Source organism: Hylaeus volcanicus, chromosome 1 (genome assembly GCF_026283585.1).
Source record: "Hylaeus volcanicus isolate JK05 chromosome 1, UHH_iyHylVolc1.0_haploid, whole genome shotgun sequence".
NCBI classification, from domain to species: Eukaryota; Metazoa; Arthropoda; class Insecta; order Hymenoptera; family Colletidae; genus Hylaeus; species Hylaeus volcanicus.
Genome location: NC_071976.1, coordinates 33,719,143 through 33,738,723, shown reverse-complemented (window position 1 = coordinate 33,738,723; position 19,581 = coordinate 33,719,143). Strand labels below are relative to the sequence as shown.

The window sequence follows — 19,581 nt, the reverse complement described above, 5'->3', positions numbered from 1 at the left end:
TTTAGTTCGAAAATCCCGTCAACTCTTAATGACCCTTCCCGTAAATCTGGCGTAGACACATTTCACCCGCAGATTGTCGTTTATTCTCACAGCTGAAATGGATGATTCGCTCGATTGGCCCTCGTTTCAAAGAATATAATTTATACTATTAATACTTGTCGGCATTAACGAGCAACCTACGATAACATCAATAGCTGTTTCCATTGATATTTCTAGCTCGTTCGTTTTATTTTATGCAAGTCCTTTTTTCAATTGAACTGTACTTTTATCGTTCCTGACACTATTGTCACTGCTTTGTATTATTTATTTTCATTTCTATGCGCTAAGCAAATACATACAAAGGCGCTAAAAATGTTTGTCTACATTTTTAGAAGTATTAAGTCAACTAAAAATCTGAAGAATACGATATACGCCATCGAGAAATAGGCTCAGAGAAATGTTTATATTCATTAAATCGATCTTTTTTTAAATATCCGCTTATAGGGGATGATCAGATGAAACTTTTTTATATTTACAGTTTGTTCGTAGGATGCTTAATTTCGAAAATAAAAATTGGATTTCAGAAAATACGTCTTTTAAGTTTTCAATTTTGATGTCTAAAACTAAAGGTCACGTGAACAAACTGTCGATATGAAAAAGTTTCGTTTTGTAATACTTTATACGGTGATATTTTTTTAGAATTCGATTGTTCGCTTGTTTTTTTTTTTTTGTTTTTAGACAACAGCAACAGGATCAGACCACTACGAGATCTCATGAAGTATCTAAGTTATTAATTTTTATCTTTGAAACAAAACGTCCTAGGAATAAACTGTCGATATAAACAAATTCGGTTTGATCGTTCCCTATAAGCTGATATTTTGTAAAAATAAAATAATCTTTTTAGAAGGTCTCCCAAAAAGTTTGAAAACTGCTGCACCATTTGTAGAAATGGAAGCCAGCAGGCTCTGTTTCGAGCACGTCGACGACAAATTTACCAGAGGGGTACATTGTCCTCTAAATCACCGACTCGAATACAAACGACGAAACCTACGACTAATTTCCAAATCGAATGTCGGCCGTCGATCGACAAAAACGCAAATGGCGAACCAAGAAACGAACAAACGAGGCACTCTCCCGTCAAAGAAACGAATCCTGATTAATGATGCACGGTTCTAGCGTCTCGGTGGCGCTGGCCATGTTCTGAATTTATAACGACGGAATACGTTATAATGGTTCCCATAACTGAAACTAGCCGCCTTCGGCAGCGACGTTATTGTCCCTGATGGTAATCGGGGAAAAATAACGTGGTTCCTCCTGCAGTTAGTGCTTCATCTTTTGATCGATGGCGGCAATTACGGTTCGAAATGTTGATCGAAGACAAAGGACGCAGCGTTCCCTGCCCTAGCATTAGTCATTATTACCCGGTAGCAGCGATCGTCGAACGATTAGAGAAGTGTTATTTACACGAGCGAACCCTTTCAACGGGACCGTTTCCAAGTCCGAGCAATCGAACGAAGATGAGTAATCCACGCGTGGGCGAATACGGTTCCCACCTATCCTACCTTCAAAACATCCCACCCCTTAAGTTTATGCTTCAACGTTCAAGTTGTGTAAATCAAATTCACAGCAAACTTCCTAAAATTCGATACAGAGAGAATATTAACCCTTTACGAACGGCTTTCCAGCGGGTGAAAAACTTTGTCTCGATAAAGTTACGCTAAAAAATAGTCCTGTGAATAACATTTTACCATTAGAACTCCGAAAGCAATCCCGAGAACTCAATTCGTAACATGGAACACCTGGGTCTCGTTCGTCCATTAAGAGCACGATTTCGGTGAATCCTTTGACTACGGAATGATTTTTGCTGGAAATTTTAAGAATAGAGGTGTGAATTTAAAAAAAAAAATACCAGCTTATAGGGTATGGCAAGACGAAACTTTTTTTATATTTACAGTTTATTCACAGGACGTTTAGTTCGAAAAATAAAAATTAAGAACTGACAAAGATCCTGTTGTTATTCTCATAAAGAAAGAAAAACAACAAGTGGAACAATCGAATTTAACAAGGGTATCACCTTATAGAGAATGACAGAACGAAACTTTTTATATTACCAGTTTATTCCTACGACGTTTAGTTCCAGAGAAAAAGAAATTGAAAACTTAGATGATCCTTTTTTTTTTGAAATTCAATTTTCGCAACGAACTTATAATTTCTCAATTTTTATTTTCGAAACTAACCCCCGTAATGTCCGCAACGATTACAAACATTTCTCTGATCCCATATCTCGAGAGCGTATATATACGCCCTTCGCGGTCGAATGGTTGATATTCATAAAAACGTTTTTCTCCCAGCTTTCTTTCTAACTCGCAACGTCTCGATTTAAACGTCCAATTTTCAAGAGTATTTAGCATTAATCCTCTTAAAATTCAAAATCCGGGAAACGCTAACTAAACCACCAAGCTTTGTTTGTCTTGGAGAAATTCCAAAACTATTCCTGTACTAGATTCTACCTCGATGCTTGAACACCCTCTTCGCCAGAATCTTCGATAACAAACTTCCGAAAATTCAAAACAGAGGCAACGTTAACTAAACCACCAAGTCTCGCTTGTTATGCAGAACTTTCAGAGTAGACCGCCATTTCGTGCGAGGATGATGCGCAGGGTGTCGAAAACGTTACGGTTTTCAAAAAGTGTGCGTTGTGTTTCCCATTTGTTTGTCAACAACGCCAGAACAAGAATTGTAATAATAATAAAAAGAAAAATTTAGCGTTCGCCTTCTTTTTGGCATTTTCTTTTAAACAAATGCATTCGTAATGTATTTATTTGTAAGCTGTTGCAAGAAATATAAGTGTACATCGGTAAGTTTGTAGAATTTCGAATCCTCGTTATTTCGTAACTCTTTAATGTTTATTTGTATCGAAAGTCAAATATCGAATGTTACAAAATTGAAATCGAAGAATTTTCAATTTCGTTATTCAGAAAGGAAGTCGAACACTCTTTTTTTAGCGAACGCTTTCAAATTATTTCAAGTTGATTTCAAAGCTTCGTGAGATTGACTTCGTATGTTCATAAAAATGGAACAATATATGATGAAAAGTGACACACATTCCACAGATGAATTGTTATGCTGTTTAAATGCAAATGCTTGAACATAATCAACTTTTTGACCTAGATTTTCGTCTCCATAGTATTTCTAAATACAATATGTCGCTCCAGATAAGCCACATTTTTAGTTTTGTATCCCTCACGTGAACAAAACACTCATGCATGAATATGAGAAGATGAATATTTTCGTTGAAAACTCCTCTTTCGTCCTTATTGCTACAATTTTCGCTAGCTTACGTGCCACTGATTCTCGAAAATTTTCCCAAACTTTTATGCCAACGTAAGCATATCTAGCGAAAATGGCTTGTATTTTCACAATGCATGAAAACATTCGAAGCGTGTAGCCTGTAAAGTAGTTAATAATTTCAACAAAATGAGTACTTCGGTCTTTTTTTTTTCAAATAGAATTGTAGAAGGAAAATTTACGTGTTAAATTGAGTAAAACCTATATAAAACTTTCATGGATTATCAAAAACTTAAGGGATGAATCATTTTATTAAGTCTATACATATTAAGTATATTCTACTCTTTAACTTGAATTATCATCGGCACATTAAAAATTAAATTAACCCTTTTTGTGATAATGAATTAATGAAAACAAAATTAAAGGAACGCGTATATACATGTATTTATGAAATGTACCATACATTTAGAAAAAAAAAAAGATTAAGATTTTAGAAGTCTCGTACCATTAAACACGATTGAAAATAACATTAAGAAATTTCAATATGGCAACTAGTCAAATGTCGTATCGATCGTCGCATAAAATTTCTGCAAATGGTAATGGATTCTGCTGGTGTTACGCAAGACTAAATGCTACCTCGACCGAAAATTCGTTCATGGTCGAGGCAAACCGGTAACGTTATTATCCATCCTATTACACGGTCATTCATATAACTTGCTTGTACTATAACGCACTATTTGCATAAGATGTTTGATCAAAACAAATACGAGTAAAGGTGAAAAGTTTTTATTAGTCGTAGTAATATTTACAAACTATTTTAACAGTTTGCGACATAGATTGCCTGATACATTAATTTTTCGATATAACAATTCCAATTCGTTATATCTTTCTCGAGCGAAAGTTACACCGTTAGTTACAAATAGTGAAATATATTTTCGACGCGCTCAAAGTGCAGATGCTTTTAAAAGATACTTGGATACTAAAAATAGCCGTAAAAGAATTCTTCACTCACCCTATAAATGGAAAAAGTTCCATGAACGTAAATCTGGAAAAACCTTTCCCCTATGTACTATCTGTCGTTTGCATTTGCATTTATGCAAGAAAACTTCAAGTACTCGAGAAATTTTGCACGTTGCTTTCAACGTCTTTTCACATAACGGTACACTCGGTAATGGCGTGCTTTATTGCGAGAGCAAGCCTTTTTGATCTATTCCATCGAAAAAATGCGAAAAAAGAGCTCGAAGAACCCATTAACTTTATCAAGAAATAAAAACGATGATCGTTTAAACAAGTACAATCATGTATAATCTCTATATGTTCTAATCTGATTGTTAGATCTTCTTTAGCAAAATCTAGATGTTAGAGATATAGTAGTTATACTACAGTAATAAATAAAAAGTCAGATCAAAAGTGTAAAACTTGTTTAAAATTGTTTATTAGATTCCCTAATAATTTATTTCGTTTACATTCAACAAGCCAGGAGTAGAGATTAATAATTTATTACGCGACCTCGTTCTCTAATCTCAATTTTATATATCACATTTTTCATCCGACTCCTTATTTATCATTAAAATATAACTACGTCTTGAACTTCTGTACGCTTTGTACATATGATACATTCTGTTAATTTAAAATTCCTGGATTTTCCAAAATTTATACAAGTCGATTTCATAAATTGAAATTAGACACGATACGTTTAAGTTTATATATTTACTTCTTTGATTAAATTTCTTTCAAGTTGACTTACGGTAATAACGAACAATGATTATTTTTAATATATTTAATTAGTTTCTACCTGTCCAACAAACCGTCTCGAAAATCTCCGCTCTATTTTTGGTTACGAAGCCAATAGACGGTACAGGTATTTTGCCCTAAACGACTAACGAAGCAGTATCTTCATCCACAACAGCGTTTCATTCCACGGTGTGCCTAGACCCAGATTAAAATTGTATTTTCCCAGAATGCAAATTTCCGACTAACCGACCATATTACATCCAACCTTGCAGTCTTAATTTGGATGCAGATCAGGATTTTAATTTCCACAGACGGATTCGTGAGGTTTGAATCACCACCCGAGGAAAGCTGTTCAAGCTGGAACTTACCTTGTAACTGCTGACCGCGTGCGCGCCATCGTAGATGTACAGATGATCGTTGCAGTCCAGTTGCAGTTGGTCGAAACGCAGCATGAATCGCTGAAGAATGCTGTGCGTTTGGAAGGTGATGGTGCAGTCCAGGTCCCTCTCATTTTGCGATATGAGAACAGCCCCGTCTATCTTCCTGTAGAGATCACGCATGAAGTATTTCTTGCATACATCGCTCATCTGATCTGTAAATGGAAAGCAATCATTAATTCGGATTAAATATAGGAGCTGTATCGAAAGTATGGAAAAATCGATTTTTTTTCCGCTTAAATAATAGCTTATTTCTTTATAGCATAGGCGGACGTAAACACCCCCACTTAGAAGTATATGGACGCTTCCTCAGTTATTAGCAATAAATATTAATATCAATTTTATCATTTATGTATCATTGTGTTGCATTAACGACACAATTTAATATATCTTATAATGATACTTTTTCTAACTAAGTTTAAATCAACATAGTTTAGTCGTTATTTAGTTGACATATTTACATTTCCTTCGTGTATTACAGCCGAGACTAAGTAAGGAAACAAGCGACCTATATTCAAAGTACAAAAAATGGTAATCAAACTTACGTAAATATGTAAAGAAGGGAAATAAAAAGGAAACAAAACGAGCTTCTTCTGCTTTAACGAATGAGCATCGTTACTCGCGGGAAAAGACTTCGCAAAGAAATCTAAAGCAGAGTAAAGAAATAAACAGAAGAGAAAGAGAAATAATATACCGAATCAAGCTTTCTACTAATGAAGTTTACGCTACTTTGATACTTAATATAATATCGTGAATTGTAAGTCAACGAGAGTAATAGAAATGAAATTCTGCCGGAATTCATTTTGCGTAATTGTATTCGCCTCTGTGATAATTTAAAAAGCACAGAGAGCTGTGCCATTAATGAAATTAAAAAATCCAACCATTTTTGTAACATGCGAAAATAACAAAATTGCATCACGAATATGTACAACACTTTAAAAGGGAATATTGTAGAGAATAAGATATTACTTTCACAATATCTTTCGAATATTCATAATTTCAATTCTATATTTTATGTTATATAATCATGTTTTAATTATATACGAATCGAAATGTTGATAAAAGTGGGTTGTCAAAGACTGATAAATGTAGCATCGACTGGCCATATTTTTTTAGTGGAGGAAAATTATTATATCGTTTTAATACTAGCAACTGCTTTCGTCGGTAAGGAACAATATCATCAACTTTAAAAAAACCAGCGAAGTGCACCAGACAACGGGGCCTAATGTCTGTCCCGGCTGTTGGCAAGCTAGGTCGAATTATCCAATCGATTGACGACCGATTGATTCGCGCATCGCCAGGATAATGGCCCGAATTCGATTTCGATGCACCTGCGATTAACTTCGGTCTACTGGATTCGATAAGACAAGAGGGATGAAAAAGTTCCATCCACGTCTATCTGTGCGTAGTTGAAGTTAAAAAGAAGAAAATAATAGCCCAGTGACTCGCAAACCGTGCGTTTCAACATTCGAATTTCGCCCTCTTTTTGTGAAAAAATTAACACTTACTCGGTATCGAATTACTTAGGCGATTCGATGAAAGTTGTTGAAACGGCTTTCAAGCCAGATATTTTTAAAAATAATTTTGCACAAAACGGCAGCGATCCAAAGCACTTACGATTTTTAGTTCTGAAGAAAGGTTCAGAGACTGAAAAAAAACTCTCAAATAACCAATACCTGAAATGAAGAAGCAGTCATTGCGGAACTCGCGGAACTTTTTCTCTCTAACGAGGGAAAGAAACATAAAATTTGCTAAAAATTAAGTTTCCAAAAGCAACCAAATCTTCTGCATCGTAAACCTGAAAAATCGAACAAGCATCGAATCCAACGAAATATCGCTAGTAACTCCATTTCACGGTGTATAACTTTCCACGTATTTATAATAATTTCATCGCTGTACGTATTGATCCCGTTAGACGATGAATCTACGATTCGTTACATGACGTTTCGTTCGATAAAAAAAAGTATCAAGAACATCGTTAAGGTCGCGATCGTTTGCTCAATAGAATTACCAATTTTAACATCGAATGGAATCGAAGCGATAATGGTATCGCGACGCCGCTGTATTTCGTTAGTATATCCTAACTTTCGCGCATAAACATTTCAAAGTAATTTCGGTTTTAAGTTCCCGATTCCATCGTCCACTCTGCGTCCCTCCGTTCGGGAAAGTTTCCTCAGTCCACCGCATTCCTCTAACTTCTTTCCTCTGGCCCATCCAAACCCAATCGCTCGACAGAAAATGCCTGGGCGACGCGCGGAGGGCGAATTAATTCGCGAATTCGATAAAACTTCGTCGTGGAGCGTTTTCACGGGCTGAGAATCAGTGTCCCGTCGGTCGGATAGGGTTCGTTTCCATCGGACGAACGGGAAAATAAAAATCTCGCAACATCGTGGATGGCGGAGAGGGGGCGGGACGAAGAAACTTGATTGAAAAGTTTTCGCTGGTGTTGCTCGGGGCCATCGGGAGTACAGGCGTGAGATAGTTTTCCGCATGGCGTGGTTGCAGCTGCCAGGTCCGCCCGAATGTGGGCCGAGAACATTCTTGGGGAACTCAGGCAAGTATTTCGATAAAACTGCGCGCCGCGTCGTAGGTCACGGAAAGAGGCATGTCTGACTTTTCCCGCGACTCCCCGGGCGGTTTCCAACATTTTGTAAATTGGCAAGAATCGGGGCGACCTCGATGGGGTGCCGAGCCTGGATAAAATTAGAGCAACAGATGGTTAACTGTCCTGACGGGATCGTTGGAATGGGAACGCTTGTCTCGCGATGCAGCTTGTATAACTGCGGTTAGGCCGAATTTATTTCATTCGAATATGTGACGGATGGTCGTGTATATATGGAACCAATTTAGGGAATAGGAATTGTTCCGTTTCTGCTTCTGCGTGTAGATGCTAGAAGAGGCGTGGGGAACCTTTAGTCGTTGGAAAAACAGAGATTATTATTTGGTACCGGAAGAAGCGGGTACGGGTTTTTAGTTAGCAAAGAACTAAAACCGAGATTCGCTTAATAATTAGCAAATATATGTAGGATCCTTGCGAAAACAACGTGAACTCTAATACAAAGAGCGGTGCTCTGTAACCTGATTTATTATGTAAGAAATCATTTTTCATTAAAATTACGTCTTCACAAAATTGACATTCAAATTTTCACATTCAAATTTTCACATTCAATCACATGAGTTCATCGAATTCTTATTGAAAGGACGAAACATTGGAATAAACAGTGTGTCCCAAAAATGTTGGAGTTCCTTGAAAGGGGTCCTTGCGAAAACAACGTGAACTCTAATACAAAGAGCGGTGCTCTGTAACCTGATTTATTTTGTAAGAAATCATTTTTCATTAAAATTACGTCTTCATGAAATTGACATTCAAATTTTCACATTCGAATTTTCACATTCAATCACATGAGTTCATCGAATTCTTATTGAAAGGACGAAACATTGGAATAAACAGTGTGTCCCAAAAATGTTGGAGGTCCTTGAAAGAGGTGGTTCGGGGAGTGATTTGAAACAACTTTTTCCGTGACGAAAATGTTCGAGGCTTCGTTAAGGAGATATTAACCTAATATTTTTATTGTATTTCGAAGTATTTATGATAATGAAGCTTACACAAGGTAAATCTTGAGTAGTTAACGTATTTGAAAATTCTAATATCCGTTGTTACATAATCGCGGACAAGAGAACAATTACAGTGTAACCACTGTAAAATAAATAAAGACTTGACATGTTCAAAATGTTTCATCCTCTGTTTAAATTAGCTCGTTAAGCAGCAGCATTCTCTCTCAAGGAAAAATTATAAGGGTACAAAATGTTCTGGAAATAAAAAGAATTTTCTGTTGTTTCGCATGAAAATTTTTCTCGTCGTCCGAAAATGTTTGCCGCTCTAAAAAATATCCTCCGCTTCTCGTTACTGGTACGTCCTTAACGAGAACGCTGAATTATTGTCAACTTATCACTATAAATGCTAAAAGCTCTGCTCGTTTATAATAACTTTGAGCGCTTAGGGAACGTCACGTTAACTTCAACTTTTCACCTATAGAAACCATACCTTCTTTACCTGTGAATCTTTTGATCATTTGTCTGTTGATGCTTCATTCATTTAAAATCGAATTTTCAAATAAATTAAAAATTACAAAAGCGAAACAAAATCGCGTTTTAAACCCATTGACTGTGGAACGATTTCCACGGAAAATTCTAAGAAGCTTAGAGGTGTGAATTTTAAAGAAATATCAGCTTATAGGATATGATAAGACATATATTTATTCTATATTAAAAAGCTTAAAACTACTTCAAAACGACATGGTGTATGTTTCGTCAATCGGTTTAATTCAAATTGCTAAATCGAAATAAAATTCAAGCACATGCGTGTTTTTTTATGAAAATTTAAATGAAAATGCAACGAATTCCTTTTCCCTGTAGCTAGACAATTTTTAATCGCAACGTATGAACCCCATAAAAAAATTACTCATCCAAAGTAGTAATCATTAGATTTCTTCATTGGAAGCACGATGATCGAACCGTAGTAAAATTTTGCGAAAATTGCAAAACGCCACCTAGCTTTTACTGCGAGGCTCGAGTTTTCTCCATTGCTAATTACTTCACCGCCAAGTAAGTTGCAATCGGTGTGTCGAGTCCTTGGGGAAGCGATCAAACAAACGCAAACATTCGTCACAGTTATTAGTCCTGCAGCTTTCCTACGTTTAATTCGCACGGTCGATGGACACGCGTAGTTGCCCATAATTCACGAGCACAACGGTAGGGGAAACACATAATCGTCGCAGAAATACGGTATTTGCCGATATTAATGACGCGAGCGCGACGCGTAAATTCGCGCCACTGTTGACTCCCGCCATTCCCAAAACATCGACCCAACCCCGAATCGTAAACCCTTAAACGGCGAAGGAACCTTTTAGTAAAAGTCTGCTTTTCCCCGTGGCAACGAGCTACGAAACGAAACCGAGTTATATCGACGCAAATCGAGTCCTAGAAACCTCCTGAATGTAAAGGGTTTTAATAATAGGGTTTAGGGAGCATGGTCGTTTTCATCTATTCCGAATTTTACAGGGATAAGTAACAGAAACCGTTTACACTTTTCATGAACTATTTATGCTGACTTTTATCTACATAAAGAGACGAACAAACGTACGCTGCCACTCAAAAGTACTCTGGACACTTGCTATTTTTAAACAATTTTTGATACATGAATATACCGCAGAAAAATGACGGTACTTATAATCGCGAATTGACAGTAGTCAATATGAAGCAATTAAATTTGTTAGGGTTTGGCTCGAAAGAAAAAATGTTCGTATTCTGATTGATCACAAGCCACTAACGTTTGCTTTTCAACAGCGTTTGGACAAAGCTTCTCATCGACGGATTCGCTAACTTTCAATCGTTAGTGAATTCTACCAACCATTGTTAAACCTTCTTTGCGCGTATATCAAAATAAGAAACGGGTTAATATCAATTCTAATAATAAATCAAATACACATTCAGCAGTAATAACACAAAACTTTACGTATCGTCACTTTTATATAATACATACGATTATTTATAATCTCTACTAAACTCAAATATTGTCTGGCAAATTAACGTTCAGCGAGAGAAGTTCAGTATTCGAACCCAGAATAATTTCCTTGAACGATGAACGGAGAAGCCTCGCCGTAAAAGTCAGCACTACCCCGTAGCAGCGAAACAGAGCGGTGTTCTACCGGCTCGTATCGCGCCCTTCTAACCCCTCGAACGTAGACTCGAAGGCAATTCTAGGAACGAGACTATTAAATTTCCAAAAGGCAAATAAAGATGACGAAAGTTCCGGTGTAATAAAAACCGGCACGCTCGCGAACCGAACGAGCAGCGCAAGGAGCGGGAAAGGGAGAGAGAATGGAGGGGGTGGAAAAGAGATAGAACAAAAGAGCCCCGCCCCGCGCCCCGCCCCGCAATTAAATCGGTCGCGCGCCGTACGAAGAAACGGGCTTTGAAAAGGGAACTTTGAGACGGAACAACAAAGAACTTCGGGTTCCACGAAAAGTCGCGTGCAAAACAAACCAGGTGAGAGGGGGTCGGGGAGAACAGCAAGGAAAGGGAAATAGAAGGAAAAAGGAAAACGGGACGCGGCAGAAAGAGCGGCACTGCTGGAAAGAAGGGTGGAAGAAAGGCGGAAAGAGAGACCACCCTTTGGCCATGGTCGTGCGCGTTGGCCCTACGACCCTCCAGCAACCACCATCGCCGCCCACCCCCTCGTCGTCGTTCCTCCTGCTGCTCGCCACTCTTCCATCCCTTCCTTCCTGTGGCACCCTCGAGCGCGACCCTCCCTCGCGCTCGCTTCCCTTTCTGCTCTGCTCGCTCCCTCTTGGGACGATGTAAGCCCGCTCCGTCGATCAATATTACTCTCTCTTCGAGCGCACTACGGCTCGTCTGAGCGGCAACCGAGCGCTATCATATTAAGTTGCGAGCACTTTGGCTCCGAGCACTACTTCGGTCTGCGGGGGGGGGGCCACGGGCCACGGGCCACGCCAAGAAACTTTTCTTTCGAACCGTCTCCGCTGATTTTATCTGCGTCCCGAGCAATGACGCCCGCGGAACGGACGAACAATGTTATCGCTGCATAACGGTGATGCTCTTAAAAGTTCACCACGCGACGATCGACGCCCAGGAAACGGTCCTTTCGGATCAGTCGTTGTGTTTCCGTAACGTTTCCTGCTTTTCTTTCGGATTCGGCAATTCCTACTTGTTTCGATTCACCGGGAGTGGTATTTCAACCCTTTTCACTCGGATGTATCTTCCGAGGGGACGTCGCAAGTCCAGGCTAACTTTGTTAGTGATTACACGGAATAAACTTATGGGAGCGTAAAATCGGTGAAAGTGAAGGATTTCTTCGAGGTTTTTATTCAAATATCACGATAAATCAAATGAAGATATGATGCATGTATATATATATATATACGCACACATAAATATATATATATTTATATAAGATATATATATATATATATATATATATATATATATTTATGTGTATATAAATATATTTATAATACATATAACAATACAATTAATACATACGATTATTTATAATCTCTACTAAACTCAAATATTGTCTGGTAAATTAATATAAACATATAATATATTTTATATAATATATATAAAAGAAATATGAGCATGTGCTACATGGAAAGAGAATGTGTGAATAGTCTACACCTTAAAGAAAGCGACAAAGAGCATTTGTATAAGAAAGTAAGATGTGGGAAGATATTATGTTTGACATGAACAAGAGTCGAACGGAGATACTCTGGGTCATAATAGTTTTTGAACCAATCGTCAAATATTAATAACGAGAATTTAACTTGTAAAGAGGAAAAGGTATTTGAAGGAAAAGAAAAAGCTATTCGATGAAATATAATAGGCACGTGATTTAGTGACTTCTATAAATTAGTGGCAATTTATGTAGACATCATATCTGAATGTGCCGTTGGTTCAAATATTCCGATATTTGGGATGCCGCAATTTCAGCAGTTTGCTATAATTAATTATGTTCATATTCAGAGTAGTTACAATTGTTTGAATTTTGACCACGTTTCAGGATATCTGCTCTACCGTACGGTAACGCGATGGTAAACTGGGTCAATGAGAGTCTCGACCAATATCTAGCGATTTAGAATTGAATTTAAACATTTTCAAATCAAACGTTTATTGCTTAAGAAAAATAAGGAAGATATATTGCAATTTTTTAAATACTTGTAAGGCGAATTTTAATGAAAGTTGTAATAAAAGTTTTCATTCGTATTTAACATAAAAAAACGTTATTGTGGTTTAAATACAAAAGCTAGGTACATCGCGTTGCTGAATTTTTTTTAGATCTATTGACAACCAATATTTTTGTATTACATTATTTTCATGTAATTATATTTCATGTAGTATAGATATAGAAGTATAAATAAGAGACCGATATACTCCAAACCTCTTGTCTGTGGTTAAAAAAACATAGTCTTGAACATCTTTTTTCAGAAAACTCTTTATATACACTTAAACGCTGGTACCTCGTTCAAAGAATAAATGACGTTCAAAGTTCTGAAAGATTAATGGAAATAGTCTACGGCTTTACGTAGTTATTGAAATAACAAGATATACTCGTTGGGAAAAGTTTTCTTTCATCATCGTGAATTATTAATCCTGAGTAAGGAAAATTATAATGAAAGCACCGCGTAATCAAATTTATGATGTAAACCAAACTTGGAGTCTTGAAGTTTGCGACTGAGAAAAGGTAAATTTAAGTAATGTAAAATTAGCTTTGTAACCTTTTCAAATCGTGGTTGCATAGTTCTTCTATTAAAATATGCACACGATGCCAATATTAATTACACTTATTATTAGTTATTATCCTATTACTAATTAAACGTTGCAAGTACAGTAATTTTCTTTGTTTCAGATCCGCAATCTTTAATAGAAGTACTGTAAGAAATGTAAGCATATTACAACTTTTATTTGGTAATTGGTTTTGTGTTCTTTTCAGTAACATAATAATTATGTTAATTGGTCCTAAATAGAATGACAACGGAAAAGAATAATAGCAAGAAAAACTGAGATAAGAATTGTTTCAGAAGTTAGAATAATAATATGAATAATATTACATTTCATTGATAATAATTACTTTGCAAAATTTAGGTCGGCTGCTTATGTAACTCTAATTGGATTTAAAGAGGACAAATCTAATGTACACTGCGTACACTCTGTTTAAAAAGTACTGTTTGAGCATAGAGAACCAGACCATTGTGTTTTGGATAATTAATTTTTGACCTACATATTTCGTAACAATTCCGGTCTCCGAATGCACGGTACCAGGCGAATGTGGAACAAATGTTTCCCTGGAGATATTTCCAATAATGCGTTGCTGACATTAAACCACTCGAATATTTTACGAAGAAATTGCTTGTACGTTAAATATTATATTTGAACGGACCTAATAAACCTTAATAAAACACAAATACGGCTTAATATACAGGGTGTTTCACCTAATTTGACCACCTTAAATATATCGCTTATTTTGTATGATAGAAAAATGTCAGGGGGAGAAAAGTCGAAATTCGAAATTCGAAGTATTTTATAGTCGATGGCTACTGGTTTAAAATCGCGAACAATTTGTTTGCTTTGTCCGATACATCAAAGGTTTAATAGGTAATCAATCGTTTTTATTTCAAATATACAGAGTTCTTTAGAACTCAATTTGATATTTCATGGTGACCTTTTTTATATCGAATATTTATACAATTGGAAGCACAAAAAGGGAGATTAAAAATAATTTACCAAATACATAGCGTTCTAAACTATTTTTATTCGACTTTGAATACAACAGCATTGTTGCAAATGTGGCATTAGTTTAAATAAAAATTTACTTTAAATCTATTTGTAATAATATACTAAATTCGAATCCAGTACTCGCTCGACATATGTATACAAGATGACCCAATTCGATCTATAAATGAACGTGTTCTGGAAACTGGGTTGAATTTGTAATGTTCAATTCATTTCAGAAAACTATATCTGTTTCATGATTGATACGTTGGCATTACAATTTAATCAATCACGAATTACTCTACACCTCTTGGAATACTGCTATTCCATTATTATATATTTCATCTGAGAAACTAAGAAAACGCAACTACTTATTCTTGATTATTCTTAACTTACTCGACGTTGTTATTTACATTTAGGGTTAATTTCCTCGGCGTCGATAGTAAGAATTCTATAAAATCGATACTTTTGGAAACTACATACGTACAGATTTGTTCTTTGTAATCTTGCATCTGCAAGTAAAACAAAATCGACGTTTATCCAATTTCTAAAAATTAGAATTTCATTAAACTCGGACCATTACTGTCAGAACGATCCACACCACGACACCATCGGACTGCGCCTGTAACCGTTAAAGCATAACGCGATATCAGGACCCCCAGCAGAAGGACAACAATCGTTCTCCTCGCTCGAACCCTTTCGTTTCCTCGCATCTTTCATCGGAATCAGGACTTTCAACGAGCAATATTTGTGTTCCCGGATTCTTGTGATTCCGGCGATGCGATCTCCGCGAGCCGGTGGAGAATATTTTTGCCGTTCGGGGTGCTAGCGGAATCGACGTTGCACGGGACAATCATACATGCAAATGCGATTACGAATATCTCGGCATCGCTCCGGTCGTATTCGTCGTGGATGCCACCGTAAATCTTGCCGAATAGATCGCTCCCAGGATTGGCTTATGGCTACCACGGCCAAAACGGTCCCGGCAACTAGGAAATACCGTAATCTCGACAGCGATGCGCGTGCAAAATTCGCGTCCAACGGAAACGCCTGGATCATCCCGTTAATCTATCCGTCTCCAACTGTTTCCTCGTTTAAAGTGCCTTTACGGAATTACGCGACGCGATAATGCACACGGCGAAGCATGTTTAATCGCGACAGATAGAAAGAAGCGCTTAGAGCGGCTTTGTTCGAGCAAATATAATGGCCGGCCAAGCTCTCCGGGATCCTTAAAACCCTGTCTCGACGAGTAAACGCGACAAAGATTTCCTCTGCCGAGATGTACAGTCTCTGGTCATCGAATCAAAACCGCGGGTAAGAAAGTTCCTTCTTCTTCGGCATTTAGGAACGCGTCGGCTTCTCGATCATCAACCCTCTCATCGTGGGACGATTTTTGTTAGAAATTCTGATAGGCGTAAAGGTGTCGATTTAAACAAAAATATCAGCTTATACGGAATGATAAGACGGAACCTTTTTATATTTACAGTTTATTCGCGGAACGTTTAGTTCCAGAGATAAAAATTGAGAACTTAGAGGACCTTTTTCCTGAGGTCTCGTAACGGTCTGGTCCTGTTGCTATTGTCTTAAAGAAAAACAAGCAACGGTTGAACGATCGATTCGAACAAAAATATCACCTTATAGAGAATGACAAAACGAAACTTCGTTTTATATTTACAGTTTGTTCATACGACGTTTAGTTTCTGAAATAAAAATAGAAAACTTAGAAGACCTTTGATAGAGAAACTTTGAATAACCGTCTCGATTTCGAACAAGCCGATTTGAAAAATTGAGAAATCCCACCGACTGCGGATTGCTCTGTCGGTTCCATAAGTATGATCAGGGGGCTGTACATAAACACAACCGTTCAGAATATAACGGAATAATTCACGCCATGGTTGAAACATCTGTGCTGCTCATGGTGTGGCCGTGTAGAGATTTGTAGAAGTTCTGGGTTACGTATGTTCCCCGCGCAAGACGCTATGAAGTACTTTAGCCGAAGAATGGTAATACCTCCAAAGACCCCGGGGCCATTCTGAACATGCTCTACCGCCTACCGAACGCCAGAACTAGAAGACAAGATGTTGGGAAAGCTAGTATTCTCATCATTTTTCGATTCACCGAGGTCATGTACTCGAGACGTTCGTTCAACTCTAGCCTTGACTGTTTTAAGGGCGTTTGTTCTCGAAAGATATCTTCTTACTAATGTAGATACTCAAACAACATTAGAGGATATACACGTGAATTCTAATTAATTTTACGAATGTTGATTTTTTTTTTTTTTTTTTAACCCTCTATGGACCGAATATTTGTTCCGTGAACAATTCGTAAAGCATTTACTTTGATATTTCAGGTTGACGATGCTCCTAACCGTCATCAACATCGTTATTGGTCATCAGTATTTTTACGCAAAATTTGTAAGCAAAGTTAGCTTTGTATATGCTTTGTAGAGCTTTAGAATCAGGCTAATTTGGTGAAAACTTAATTATCAGATTCTGTGTGTTCCAAAAGTATCGATGTAAGTAATAGAGATCGAACTTTCGACCTGTACATGTATGAAGTGTTCGAAGCAATATGATCAGGTCATTGTGCCATCGAATGGAAAAATGACTAGAACTTTATTTTAGTCATGCGCTTTTAGAAAAGAGTCATAATTAAAGCTTTGTTCTCACGCAGAAATTTCACGAAATTGTGCCAGACATAATACCATCGATAAAGATAACGACATTGCACGAATTCAAGGATCAGTCGAATTTAAAATATTCGTAGGAAACAAAGGTAATAAACAAAATGTACTCATAGCGCGCCAACTATCGGTAATATCGTAGCTGGAGAAATGTTTCAAAGAATTGTTTGAGTACAAAACACTCGAAGAATCTAGAAGTTTATTATGGTACACGGGCAAGAAAGCTCTTCCGGCTCTTTTTCTCAATCGGGAAAAAGTTACACCAATACGAACGGTGTTCCATAACGAGAGTAAAAAAAGGTTCACAATTTGTTGGAGGGATTTCCGATTTTCATGAGAAAATGTGATATGGACGTAAAATTCCATCGCAACAATGGGTATTCACGTGCCTATAACTGGTCGATGCTTTATTGCCGTTGCAGTTAAAGTTTCAGTACTTCATCGTATCCGATATTGATTCTATCTATCGGTTGCTGTCGTTTACCGATTGGTGCTCGGTACACTTTCTGCTTCAAAATTCAGACACAATTCATCCATCGTCGAATATATTACTTCGAGCGCTCGTGTATCATTCGATTTCTAAAGATGAATTCTTAAGTTGTTGCAATATATTTACTTAGGCACAAATTCTTTGACACGTTGGCCGCCGTGTCACCCATATATGGGAGACGGGGTTTATTGGTAAGGTATTAAAAGAATTCATTTTGAAGGTTAGGTATCAAGGAAAATGGATAGAATTTACGAACGTGAGAAGCTTACAGAAATAATTTTCAATCGTCTTAAAACGAATTTTAGCCTCGAAAGAAAGTTTCACAAGTATTGGTCTAGTGTCAACGCGTTGGAATTGATCGCTATGCTTTCAGCCGTAAAAGGAGAACGAATAAAATAAGTTGTATTTTTAATGCATAGGGCGTTCGCCTATCCATACCTATGCATTATCTAAAGAAAAGTTTATCCACCTTCTTTATACGAAATTTAATTATCCTGCAATAGAATACTTTGGAACAGAAAGGTTTTGTTTAAAGTACTAAAGCACGGTAAAAATTTTCACGACTATTAATCTGGCCGCCAACGTGTTAACCTACATCCGGTTCACGTTCAAAGAACTCGTTCAACTTGACACATTCGCGACCGACAGATATTTTACGTTTCTACTACGGAGTACTGACGAAAATAATGAAATTCTGGAACTGGACATCATAAAAATTTGATCGTTAGGGCGAAGATAAAATTCTTAGAATATGTTTCGAAATATCAATGTTGTAAATATGTAGTGTATAACATAAAAAGAAAAATGTTTATAATTTTTCATTTTTATAATTTATATTTTATCATTTTTTAACCGGGAATAGAATTTGAAGTGACGTGAATTCACATCAGCGGTCGCATATTATATTTCCAGTTTTTTTTATAAAGTACTCCAAATATATATTTACATAACTTGGTTTCCTTTCTTCTACTTGCAAGGGAAGCCGCAAACAATAGTCAGGGACTTTTATTAATTTGTCTTAGATGTAGGGGCAGGACGCCCGGAACAATCTCGGAAAGTAGCGCACAATATCTTCCATTTTCCAGAAATAAATTCAATCAAGCACTGTCAATGTTACTTTATTAGACTCAAGAGTCATCGTTTCTTAAATGACAAACCGAAGTCTTGTAAAACCATATTCATGCATCGAACGTCGTGGACGACGTGTTTGTCGCAATCTTTAGGAAAACTAGTTACACAAAATCACACACAACTCTGTTCTCGTCTCGACTTGAATAATTTTACGAAAATTCTTGTCATTATATATAATGTTATCAAACGCAGATAGCGATGCACCATGTCACCGAAAACCATTGATATAAGAATACCGACGTACGTATAATTTACCATCGCTCGAAGTCGAGGCAAACACGCAATTCACATTTTGTATCGTCCGCTCCATTTTTCCTGATTCAAGACTCATCCAGCGAACTAGTTAAAAATCTCGCGCGCAAGTTGCGAGATTACTGACTACTGATTTATATCTTCGCACCTTTAAAATAGTATTTTTCAAAAATGAAAAATGGAGTTGCTACTTTCAAATGAGACATTCGTGCAGAAACTCAGAGCACAGTTCGCGGATTTTCGTTTTCAGGAAATATGTACATCGATACTTCGTTTCTCAAAAATAAAGAGAAAGTTGC

General features: G+C 37.0%; 1 protein-coding gene across 2 annotated transcripts in view; it reads right to left on the bottom strand.

The window, feature by feature from the left end:
• The window catches only part of LOC128872516 (uncharacterized), a 219,769-nt gene that overhangs the window by 80,937 nt on the left and 119,251 nt on the right, over positions 1-19,581 (bottom strand). For both annotated transcript variants that reach the window (XM_054115301.1, XM_054115308.1), the window contains exon 2: positions 5,370-5,593. In XM_054115301.1, coding sequence (XP_053971276.1) covers positions 5,370-5,593 — 224 coding nt within the window. The remainder of the gene's footprint in view (positions 1-5,369; positions 5,594-19,581) is intronic.